Source organism: Oncorhynchus mykiss, chromosome 13, assembly GCF_057628025.1.
Source record: "Oncorhynchus mykiss isolate SJ-2025 chromosome 13, ASM5762802v1, whole genome shotgun sequence".
Lineage (NCBI taxonomy): Eukaryota > Metazoa > Chordata > Actinopteri > Salmoniformes > Salmonidae > Oncorhynchus > Oncorhynchus mykiss.
In genome coordinates, this window is record NC_143034.1 from 72,352,172 (window position 1) to 72,365,054 (window position 12,883).

Genomic DNA, 12,883 nt, shown 5'->3' on the forward strand with positions numbered 1-12,883 from the left:
GAAGAGAGGTGGAAATGTTTTAATACTGATCAGAATATGACAGTACAGTAATAGATGGAAGAAGAGAGGTGTAAATGTTTTAATATTGATCACAATATGACAGTACAGTAATAGATGGAAGAAGAGAGGTGGAAATGTTTTAATATTGATTAGAATATGACAGTACAGTAATAGATGGAAGAAGAGAGGTGTAAATGTTTTAATATTGATTAGAATATGACAGAACAGTAATAGATGGAAGAAGAGAGGTGTAAATGTTTTAATATTGATCACAATATGACAGTGCAGTAATAGATGGAAGAAGAGAGGTGTAAATGTTTTAATATTGATCACAATATGACAGTACAGTAATAGATGGAAGAAGAGAGGTGGAAATGTTTTAATACTGATCACAATATGACAATACAGTAATAGATGAAAGAAGAGAGGTGTAAATGTTTTAATACTGATCACAATATGACAGTACAGTAATAGATGGAAGAAGAGAGGTGTAAATGTTTTAATATTGATCACAATATGACAGTACAGTAAATGGAGTACAGTAATGGGGGTTGTGTTCAGTACATACTTATTCAGGTGAAAATAAATATTTTATGATCAAACACACTAATCATTCTATGTTGTTACTACTGTATGATGTTGAGAGAACAGGACAATGTGTGCATCTCAATAATCCAAAGTGGCCTCCTCTCCATATCTCCTCTCCTTATCTTCTCTCTTTTATCTTGACTCATCTGAAAACACAAGATAGGCCAAAGTAATATGATGGCTGCCTACCGGGACATGGCTTTCACCTGTCCTGTTCTCTCATGTCCGTTGAGATGAAGGAAAGGAAACAAAAATCCACTGGAACACCCCTCCTACTGGTAATTACTAGTGGGGAAACTCATCTATCAATCCACTGGAACGCCCCTCCTACTAGTAATTACTAGTGGGAAACTCATCTATCAATCCACTGGAACGCCCCTCCTACTGGTAATTACTAGTGAGAAACTCATCTATCAATCCACTGGAACGCCCCTCCTACTGGTAATTACTAGTGGGAAACTCATCTATCAATCCACTGTTACTCCCCTCCTACTGGTAATTACTAGTGGGAAACTCATCTATCAATCCACTGGAACGCCCCTCCTACTGGTAATTACTAGTGGGAAACTCATCTATCAATCCACTGTTACTCCCCTCCTACTGGTAATTACTAGTGGGAAACTCATCTATCAATCCACTGGAACGCCCCTCCTCCTGGTAATTACTAGTGGGAAACTCATCTATCAATCCACTGTTACTCCCCTCCTACTGGTAATTACTAGTGAGAAACTCATCTATCAATCCACTGGAACGCCCCTCCTACTGGTAATTACTAGTGGGAAACTCATCTATCAATCCACTGGAACGCCCCTCCTACTGGAAATTACTAGTGTGGAAACTCATCTATCAATCCACTGGAACGCCCCTCCTACTGGTAATTACTAGTGGGGAAACTCATCTATCAATCCACTGGAACGCCCCTCCTACTGGTAATTACTAGTGGGAAACTCATCTATCAATCCACTGGAACGCCCCTCCTACTGGTAATTACTAGTGGGGAAACTCATCTATCAATCCACTGGAACGCCCCTCCTACTGGTAATTACTAGTGGGAAACTCATCTATCAATCCACTGTTACTCCCCTCCTACTGGTAATTACTAGTGGGAAACTCATCTATCAATCCACTGTTACTCCCCTCCTCCTGGTAATTACTAGTGGGGAAACTCATCTATCAATCCACTGTTACTCCCCTCCTACTGGTAATTACTAGTGGGAAACTCATCTATCAATCCACTGTTACTCCCCTCCTACTGGTAATTACTAGTGGGAAACTCATCTATCAATCCACTGGAACGCCCCTCCTACTGGTAATTAGTTAAACTGTCATACCGCCTCAGAACCCAAAATATAAGCTTGTTTTACAAAGTACATTTGAACAAACACTACATAGCCTCAAAACATGGTTAAAATCCGTTTTGAATCATGGATGGTCAATCCTTGCATCCATAGCTCTGTGTCTACTGAGTTAGGGCTGGATCATCCCTCAGCTGTTTACTGAGTTAGGGCTGGGGATCATCCCTCAGCTGTTTACTGAGTTAGGGCTGGGGATCATCCCTCAGCTGTTTACTGAGTTAGGGCTGGGGATCATCCCTCTGCTGTTTACTGAGTTAGGGCTGGGGATCATCCCTCTGCTGTTTACTGAGTTAGGGCTGGATCATCCCTCAGTTGTTTACTGAGTTAGGGCTGGATCATCCCTCAGTTGTTTACTGAGTTAGGGCTGGATCATCCCTCAGCTGTTTACTGAGTTAGGGCTGGGGCTCATCCCTCAGTTGTTTACTGAGTTAGGGCTGGGGCTCATCCCTCAGTTGTTTACTGAGTTAGGGCTGGGGATCATCCCTCTGCTGTTTACTGAGTTAGGGCTGGGGATCATCCCTCTGCTGTTTACTGAGTTAGGGCTGGATCATCCCTCAGTTGTTTACTGAGTTAGGGCTGGGGCTCATCCCTCAGTTGTTTACTGAGTTAGGGCTGGGGATCATCCCTCTGCTGTTTACTGAGTTAGGGCTGGGGCTCATCCCTCAGCTGTTTACTGAGTTAGGGCTGGATCATCCCTCAGTTGTTTACTGAGTTAGGGCTGGATCATCCCTCAGCTGTTTACTGAGTTAGGGCTGGGGATCATCCCTCAGCTGTTTACTGAGTTAGGGCTGGGGCTCATCCCTCAGCTGTTTACTGAGTTAGGGCTGGATCATCCCTCAGTTGTTTACTGAGTTAGGGCTGGGGATCATCCCTCAGCTGTTTACTGAGTTAGGGCTGGGGCTCATCCCTCAGCTGTTTACTGAGTTAGGGCTGGATCATCCCTCAGCTGTTTACTGAGTTAGGGCTGGGGATCATCCCTCAGCTGTTTACTGAGTTAGGGCTGGGGCTCATCCCTCAGTTGTTTACTGAGTTAGGGCTGGGGATCATCCCTCTGCTGTTTACTGAGTTAGGGCTGGGGCTCATCCCTCAGCTGTTTACTGAATTAGGGCTGGGGATCATCCCTCAGCTGTTTACTGAGTTAGGGTGGGACTCATCCCTCAGCTGTTTACTGAGTTAGGGTGGGGCTCATCCCTCAACTGTCTACTGAGTTAGGGCTGGGGCTCATCCCTCAGCTGTTTACTGAATTAGGGCTGGGGCTCATCCCTAATTCAACTCATAATGCTGATTGACACTTTAAGGGGTGGCTCTCGGTTAGTGCTATCTGGGATCATTGTGATGTCCCTACCTTAAACCCTAACCTTAACCTCTACCCTAATCATAACCCTTACCTAACCCTAACCTTAACCCCTACCCTAACCATAACCCTTCCCTTCCCTAACCTTAACCCCTAAACATAACCCTTACCTAACCCTATCCTTAACCCCTACCCTAACCATAATCCTTACCTAACCCTAAACTTAACCCCTACCCTAACCATAACCCTCACCTAACCTTAACCCCTACCCTAACCATAACCCTTACCTAAGCCTAACCTCAACCCCTACCCTAACCATAACCCTTACCTCAAGTCCTTCTGTTCACCTGACTTAGAATTCCTCACAATCAAATGTCCTCCGCATTATCTACCAAGGGAATTCTCTTCGATTATAATCACAGCCGTATATATTCCCCCCCAAGCAGACACATCGATGGCTCTGAACGAACTTTATTTGACTCTATGTAAACTGGAAACCACATATCCTGAGGCTGCATTCATTGTAGCTGGGGATTTTAACAAGGCTAATATGAAAACAAGACTCCCTAAATTGTATCAGCATATCGATTGCGCAACCAGGGCTGGTAAAACCTTGGATCATTGCTATTCTAACTTCCGCAACGCATATAAGGCCCTCCCCCTCCCTCCTTTCGGAAAAGCTGACCACGACTCCATTTTGTTGCTTCCTGCCTACAGACAGAAACTAAAACAAGAAGCTCCCGCGCTCAGGTCTGTTCAATGCTGGTCCGACCAATCTGATTCCACGCTTCAAGACTGCTTCGCTCACGCGGACTTGGATACGTTCCGCATTTCGTCCAACAACAACATTGACGAATACGCTGATTCGGTGTGCAAGTTCATTAGAAAGTGCATCGATGATGTCGTTCCCATAGCAACGATTAAAACATTCCCAAACCAGAAACCGTGGATTGATGGCGGCATTCGTGTGAAACTGAAAGCGGGAACCACTGCTTTTAACCAGGGAAAGGTGACCGGAAACATGACCGAATACAAACAGTGTAGCTATTCCCTCCGCAAGGTAATCAAACAAGCTAAGCGTCAGTATAGAGACAAAGTAGAATCTCAATTCAACGGCTCAGACACAAGAGGTATGTGGCAGGGTCTACAGTCAATCACGGATTACGAAAAGAAAACCAGCCCCGTCACGGACCAGGATGTCTTGCTCCCAGACGGACTAAATCACTTTTTTGCCCGCTTTTTTTTGCCCAACAACCACCCGAGCCATTGCCTGTTCACCCCGCTATCATCCAGAAGGCGAGGTCAGTACAGGTGCATCAAAGCAGGGACCGAGAGACTGAAAAACAGCTTCTATCTCAAGGCCATCAGACTGTTAAACAGCCACCACTAACATTGAGTGACTGCTGCCAACACACTGACTCAACTCCAGCCACTTTAATACTGGGAATTGATGGGAAATTATGTAAAATATATCACTAGCCCCTTTAAACAATGCTACTTAATATAATGTTTACATACCCTACATTACTCATCTCATATGTATATGTATATACTGTACCCTATATCATCTACTGCATCTTTATGTAATACATGTATCACTAGCCACTTTAAACTATGCCACTTTGTTTACATACCCATCAAGATGGGTTCAGTCAGCCCTCCTAGGTGTCATGACGGGTCCTTCCGACCTTCTAGGTGTCATGACGGGGCCAGTCCTTCATCCCTCCTAGGTGTCATGATGGGTTCAGTCAGACCTCCTAGGTGTCAGGACGGGGCCAGTCCTTCAGACCTCCTAGGTGTCATGATGGGTTCAGTCAGACCTCCTAGGTGTCAGGACAGGGCCAGTCCTTCAGACCTCCTAGGTGTCATGATGGGTTCAGTCAGACCTCCTAGGTGTCATGACGGGTCCTTCAGACCTCCTAGGTGTTATGATGGGTTCAGTCAGACCTCCTAGGTGTCATGATGGGTTCAGTCAGACCTCCTAGGTGTCAGGACGGGGCCAGTCCTTCAGACCTCCTAGGTGTCATGATGGGTTCAGTCAGACCTCCTAGGTGTCAGGACGGGGCCAGTCCTTCAGACCTCCTAGGTGTCATGATGGGTTCAGTCAGACCTCCTAGGTGTCAGGACAGGGCCAGTCCTTCAGACCTCCTAGGTGTCATGATGGGTTCAGTCAGACCTCCTAGGTGTCATGACGGGTCCTTCAGACCTCCTAGGTGTCATGATGGGTTCAGTCAGACCTCCTAGGTGTCATGATGGGTTCAGTCAGACCTCCTAGGTGTCAGGACGGGGCCAGTCCTTCAGACCTCCTAGGTGTCATGATGGGTTCAGTCAGACCTCCTAGGTGTCAGGACGGGGCCAGTCCTTCAGACCTCCTAGGTGTCATAACGAGTCCTTCAGACCTCCTAGGTGTCATGATGGGGCCAGTCCTTCAGACCTCCTAGGTGTCATAACTGGTCCTTCAGCCCTCCTAGGTGTCATGATGGGGCCGGTCTTCAGCCTTCCTAGGTGTCATAACGAGTCCTTCAGCTCTCCTAGGTGTCATGATGGGGCCAGTCTTCAGCCTTCCTAGGTGTCATAACGAGTCCTTCAGCTCTCCTAGGTGTCATGATGGGTCCAGTCCTCCAGACCTCCTACAGTAGGTGTCATGTCTTCACCACATCTCACTGGCTGGAGGCGGGACAACCAGCAGGTGGAAGACAATGTCTCTGACTGGGTAGAAATTTAGGGGTGATTGACTGATGAGCTGTCAGTCATTCTAAGTAAAGGGACTTGTGGTGCATAGGGAAATACTAAATCTGAATGTGTGGCTATTTTAACAATCATACTAGAGGTGGTCCCAATGGCACCCTATTCCCTATAAAGTGCACTACTTTTTATTACAATTCAATACCAAAAATAGTGCACTATAAATGGAATAGGGTGCCATTTGGGATGAACACGTCTTTTTTTGGAGGGGGATTTGATATTTTATAAACAATATAAAACATACACATAAAAACGCCAACATCATACAAACATTAACTACATCACCCTGACCAGACCCTCTAGTACACACCCCCATCTACAGCACCAGCATCACTCTCCGCCACATGGCCTCAAACTGACCACTTTCTAACACCGCCCATAACCTTTGGACTTTATAACATTCCCAGAAAGCATGGATTATTGAGTCATTATAAGTTTTACACTTCAGACATAACTCTGCGGTTTGATCTGATCTTCATCTAAGTCACAACAACAGACAAACACAGCCTGCTTAAACTAATAACACACAAACAATTATACGTTTTCATGTCTTGATTGAACACATTGTGTGAACATTCACAGTGCAGGGTGGAAATAGTATGTGAACCCTTGGATTTAATAACTGGTTGACCCTCCTTTGGCAGCAATAATCTCAACCAAACGTTTTCTGTAATTGCGAATCAGACCTGCACAGCGGTCAGGAGTAATTTTGGACCATTCCTCCTTACAAAACTGTTTCAGTTTAGCAATGTTCTTGGGATGTCTGGTGTGAACCGTGTGGTGGTTAATTTCTGTATTATCAAATGAGGAGAGACAAACTTATCACACAGCTCAGAGTTATACTTAATCTAAATCTTTAATAATAAGAGCTTTGCAATAGCAATGACTTTCAACGATTCACCATTTCTGATGATCCGTTGACAGTGACAACACAATGGCTACTGAGATCTTTTATAGCAAAGATCCACCCCCTAGTCAACATAACAAACCACAGATATTAGGAACAGTTCACAAAGTGAGACTTTATAAATAAGAAAGGAGTATCCCGTAGCCAGATAGCATTCGCTGTAAATTGTCGTTCAGTTTGGTCCTTAAGACGAGGTTCTAATCTCGTTCCTGGTACTTCATAGCACAGAACCATTACCTCATCCAATGGCATAACTCCACTGTCAACTCTAGATACTCCCATCTCAAGTAAAACCCCTTCTTGACCCCACTCCTGGACAAGCTCACTGAGGGGAGTGAGCCTCTAGGTCATACACTATCCCAGGATAAGTGCAACATCAAAGAGGACATACAATGTTTCCAGACACTGCCATAAACCTCCTCCCAATGCCAAAGGAGGGCGTGACTTGCGCACACACATTGTGGAGACAAATAATTGGTTCCCCATTAATCACTCAATGGGCCCCAGGTGACTGAGCCCCAGCTGAGGGAAGAAGTGCAACTGCCAACACCAGAGTCCGAAGGGATACATTCTAATAACAAGTATATCACATAAGCATATTATGCAGATAAGACATCTTAATTATCTATGTTACCCAACTAATTCTGATTCATCCACCACATTCCCCTCTCAAGGGGCTCCATCCCTTCTGGAGAATCAGAACAGTAACATGGTACCTTACTAACAGTAGTTGCAGAGTATATGAATTATGAAAAAAATACATAATCAATATTTAAATGAAAATAAAGAATCAAATCCCTTCAATGTTGAGTACCTTAGCTCCATGTAAGCTTTCTCCCTTCGGAGACTGAGTTTACAACCTTTATTCCACAAGACAGACTTGCACATGTTTAATCACACAGAATAATACATTGTTGAGGAAAATACAAACAGAAAACAGAACATAGAAATGCTCCCTAAGTTACAGGAGAACCAGTGTCTAAACACAGGCCTCATCATAACAGAAAGAACAGTCATCCCTCTGAGTCCCCATGCTCAGAACTGTGGTCCCCACCATCAAAGATGTAGTCAGGAATAGGGAATATTCCAAATCATAATTAAAAATCCAACTAATTATCCAAACTAAATTTAGAATGACATTGCCCAGTGATTCAAATTGGTCCTATCACTCAAAGGAAAACACTCTATTTAACACACATCAACATTGGCAGAATGTACATTTATATTGACATCCAGTATAATTATCCCATAATTCTCCTATTACATTTTTTATCACGGTTATAATACAGATCAGTATCTCAATGCATTCTTAATCTAAATTACTATCATTTTATGTGGTGTAGACCTCTACAATCAACCTGATACCCCAAAAGTCTAAAACAATTTTGGGCACAGTTGACCAACCCCCTCCTTCAGGCATTGATTCTTCTGGCGTCCTTTTCGTCTTCTTCAGATAGTTTTACAGTTCAAAGTGGATGGCCATGATAATGTCCCAATTTCAATGTCTCACCTGAGATGCCATCACCTTTACCACCCATTATGCTTTGTCCATTCATCAACCAGGATACCAGCAACATAAGAGAAGTTTAGAACAGGTTTCTCTCCATGCTCACTCCACGTGGACTCCTCTCACACTCCTGAGAAAAACATGAGAGAAAAGCAGTTGATAGCTTAGATCAGATACTGTACACCGGTTGCTGGCTCCGACTCATTTCTCTCGGTAGAAGTGGTGCGGACAGGGCTGTATTCAACGCCTTTGTCACTCTTCTTCAGCCAGTTAGAGGGGGGTTTGAGGTACACACACTGTTCGGTCCAATTATCTCTTCCATGCATTAAGATACCGTCTGATGTCACTTTTCATGATAACCTCGAAAGGACAGATCAGAACAACAGTTTAGTTCAGTTCATGAACAATATTATAAATGATTAATTTGACCAATTATTCTTATTAGACTAAAGGCAGCCTACCCTTAGGCAAAGGCAATGCCCTCTCCTTCTTCACATTGGTCCAAATCACAAATATGGCTAAGAACTATAAACTTCATTATAATTATCAATTTCACAAATTACCTTGAAATCAGTATTACAAATTACATTAAATTCATTATCCAAATGGCTTTCCAATGAGGGTGATCAAACCACAATGGAAAGTCATGACAGAGAAGTGTTTCTTTTACTATATTAGACAAATTAAAGAAAAATAGTCAAACATTTCCTACATGTTGTATCCCAGGTTCCCAGAACATTCCTCATTCAAAAGAATTCACGTGTTTAATTAAAACTCAGAAAATAAAAACTTATCCCATGTGTGTGCGTGCATCTTTCAGATACCTTGGCACTAAGACAAATGGAAAACTCACCAAACCCAAAGGAAATAGAACACACAACTCAAACATAGTGTTTTAAAAACACCAACAAATAGTCTTAACAAATGTGTTGTGTGTGTGGGTATTTGCAAACCCTAAACACAAACAAAACATTTCCAACCGATTACAGACGATTTTCACGCTCTACGCGCTTCAGCACTCAGCAGTCCCGTTCTGTGACCTTTTGTGGCCTACCACTTTGCGGTTGCGCCGTTGTTGCTCCTAGATGATTCCACTTCAAAATAACAGCACTTATAGTTGACTGGGGCAGCTCTAGCAGGGCGAACTAACTTGTTGAAAAGGTGGCATCCTCTGACGGTGTCACGTTGAAAGTTACTGAGCTTTTCAGTAAGTTAATTCTACTGCCGATGTTTGTCTATGGAGATCATTGCGAATCAACTCATTTGAATGGTGTCCACATACTTTTGTATATATAGTGCAGTAACAATCACATTTTTAAACACCTAACTATAAGACTTTACCTTCCTCATAACTGTAAAAAGATGTGATCATATTAAGTGACTACAAAATTGGCACCTGTCACAAGTGTAAAGGGGAGTAGGCAGGAGGCAGTCGCAGGTTTAGAACAACTCAATTTAGCAAACCACCATAGATAAAAGCAGGACAAAACCCAAATCGCAAAATAATAAAGTAGTCAGGAAATAGTACTAGAGATTCCTCTCAGGAAAACAAGCAACATTTACAATGGCCGACAAAGACAAATGACAGAGGGAGTGTATATATACAGTGATAGAGTGGGGATCGGAACCAGGTTTGTGCAATGATGATGATGTCCGGGGTTGATGAGTGAAGGGCGTTTGCCAGCAGCAGGTTCGGCAGCAGCTAGAAGGCCGGTGATGTCGAGTACCTGAGCTGGACAGGAGGGGGAGCCGAAGTGAAGGCTGGTGATGTCAAGTACCTGAGCTGGACAGGAGGGGGAGCCAAAGTGAAGGCTGGTGTGACAGCTCCATCACATATTTTTTGTACTTGTATTTATTAAAAAGGTATCTCCATCAGCCAAGGCAGCAGCTACTCTTCCTGGGGTCTGACACAATTAAGGTAGCTATACAATTTTATAAACATTACAATACAATCATTACAGAAGTCATAGAGAATGTTCCACACTGAGTCCATGTTGAGTAGTCTAAATCTGTCTGAGAACATCACAGTGAGATCAAACACACGTCAATTTAATTAATTCATTAATTAAAACTTTATTTAAACAGGGAGTCACATTGAGATTAATAATCTTTTTTACAAGAGAGCCCTGTACACATTACAGTAAACAGAACATTAAAACATACACGTGTATAAAACAATATAATTTAGCACACAATTAACAAAAATACGTGTTATCCTCGCAAGGTCAGGTATTGAAAGGTATTGAAAACTGAGGTGTCAATTTTGACTCCCACCTTTTTGAAGAAAAAAAGTATCACTTGTTAAACAAAACTTCTTTCTCTGAGCAATTGTGTTCCCCATTTTTTTTTTCATTCAAATGTGCTCAGTATTTGAATTATGTATTTTTTTGAGAACTTTTTGCTAATCCTTTTCAAGGGGGGAAATTATTTGGAACCCCGCTGTATACTTCAAAGTTAGAGATATGTTGGATCCATCATAATGATTCTACATTTTACAGTATGCCATGGCCTCTACTGGCCAAAGGTTAAACTATTGCTATGTTTATGCTATACTATGGGGTTGAGTCACTAGACTTGGACCAAATTTATTGCATCCAAAGATCAACTGTAAAGTACCTAGAACATAGATAGAGAGCCACTTGTCATCCGAAAGGTGCCTCAATGTCTTGACATGTTCTGGTTGTGATTTATTTCAGGCTACAAGGTAAGAATCTTTCCAGGGATTATTGTAAAGTGTGTAGAGAAATGTAATGTATGGTGTAATTTTTTGATTAGTGAATGGAAGTAAAACACTTAACAGTCCATTTCCCCTGGGAAAGCTACGTGACAGTTCAATCATACAAAATGGCGCTAACTGGGCGTAGGCAAGTCAAATTGAAAAACACGTTGTTCATTTATTCGTATATTGTGGGTATTTTTTTAATGTATCATTGTTGTAAATTGTCTTTCAGAATATCGGAAAATGTGTTGTTTTCATAATTACCAGATCTCCTGCTTTCTGTGTAATTTGGTATGAAACCACTGAACATACTTTTCTTAACATTGTTATTATGAACTAAATGTAGTAATAGTATAATAACAGCATAGCTGTTGAATAAAGCAACACACTAGAATGAGTGAAATTATTTAAAAGACAGTCCACTACAGGAGAGGTGAAAAATTCTGTCATGATTACATGTTCATGTGATCGTATAATAATGTATTATTATTAATCGGTTTCTCATCAACCCCATGAGTTAAACCCTACTATTTGTGAAACCCTACGTAAACCCCACATGTTATATTTTTGTTGTTGTTAGTGACTCTTTGCGAGTTCCCCCTTCTGAGAGACAATTTTTTAAATTATTTTAGAAGAACATGACAATGTTCATGTGATTGCATTAAATCACCTGACTGTTTAGATGTGTCTGTTAGTAAATGTTTTATTTCTAGGATAAAATGAATAAAAGAGAATTGACATTTAATCATTTGTTGTGACTGTGTTAACGACATCCAACATGCTTGATTTCTGTTTAGGGGTCAGTGATCTAAAATGAGTCTCTCTGGGGAGAGAGAGGAGGGGGCCCCTACATCTAAAATGAGTCTCTCTGGGGAACATGACAGGAAAGCTATGAGGTGAGATGGCAATTTTGTTAAATAAATTATGAAGAGTTTATTTCCAAAGTGCTATATCCACAATTTTTTCACATTTGTGTTTTTTCATCAGAAACGATTGCTTTTGGATACCTTCATTTGTGTGTAAAATATTACTGTTCTCAGATTTTTTATTCATATATTTTAGATGTGTATGAAAATGTGTTGTTTTTGCAAAAACGCTATATATTAATTTAAATTTTTTATTTAACCTTTATTTTAACAGGGAGTCGCATTGAGATTAAAAATCTATTTTACAAGAGAGCCCACATTACAATAAAAACAGAATATTAAAACATACACATGTGTATAAAACAATATAATTCAGCACGCAATTAACAAAAATAAACATTTAATAAATCACATTCAACTACATAGAGGTCCTCAATCAATAATTTTAACTGCCTGAGTGGCACCAGTACATATAGCTGCAGTGAACTCTGCAGATTGTTCCACAAATTAGGGGCAAAAAAACAAAACGCACATTTTCCTAAATCTGTGGAGACTGAAGGGATCTCTAATGTTATCCATTCCTGAGAACGGGTTTGGTAACTTATTATTCTTATCTTAATTAATGAAGTTACATATGGAGGGAGTTTCTGTCAGATTGCTTTGTAAATTAATAAGGTATATATACAGGTCCTCAGGGTCAACATTTCATGACTTGAACTTGGTATTTTACTTGTATTTTACTTGTATTTTACTTGCATTTTACTTGTATTTTACTTGTATTTTACTTGTATTTTACTTGTATTTTACTTGTATTTTACTTGCATTTTACTTGCATTTTACTTGTATTTTACTTGTATTTTACTTGTATTTTACTTGCATTTTACTTGTATTTTACTTGTATT

At 41.3% G+C, this 12,883-nt stretch overlaps 1 protein-coding gene across 1 annotated transcript in view; it reads left to right on the top strand.

Annotated features, from left to right (window-relative positions):
- The first annotated feature begins 10,972 nt into the window (after nucleotides 1–10,972).
- Nucleotides 10,973–12,883, top strand: part of LOC110485300 (NACHT, LRR and PYD domains-containing protein 12) — a 43,410-nt gene continuing 41,499 nt past the window's right edge. Inside the window, exons 1-2 of the mRNA XM_090197441.1 lie at nucleotides 10,973–11,100; nucleotides 11,913–12,011. Of these exons, the coding sequence (XP_090053567.1) occupies nucleotides 11,929–12,011 (83 nt within the window). The 5' untranslated portion in view covers nucleotides 10,973–11,100; nucleotides 11,913–11,928. The remainder of the gene's footprint in view (nucleotides 11,101–11,912; nucleotides 12,012–12,883) is intronic.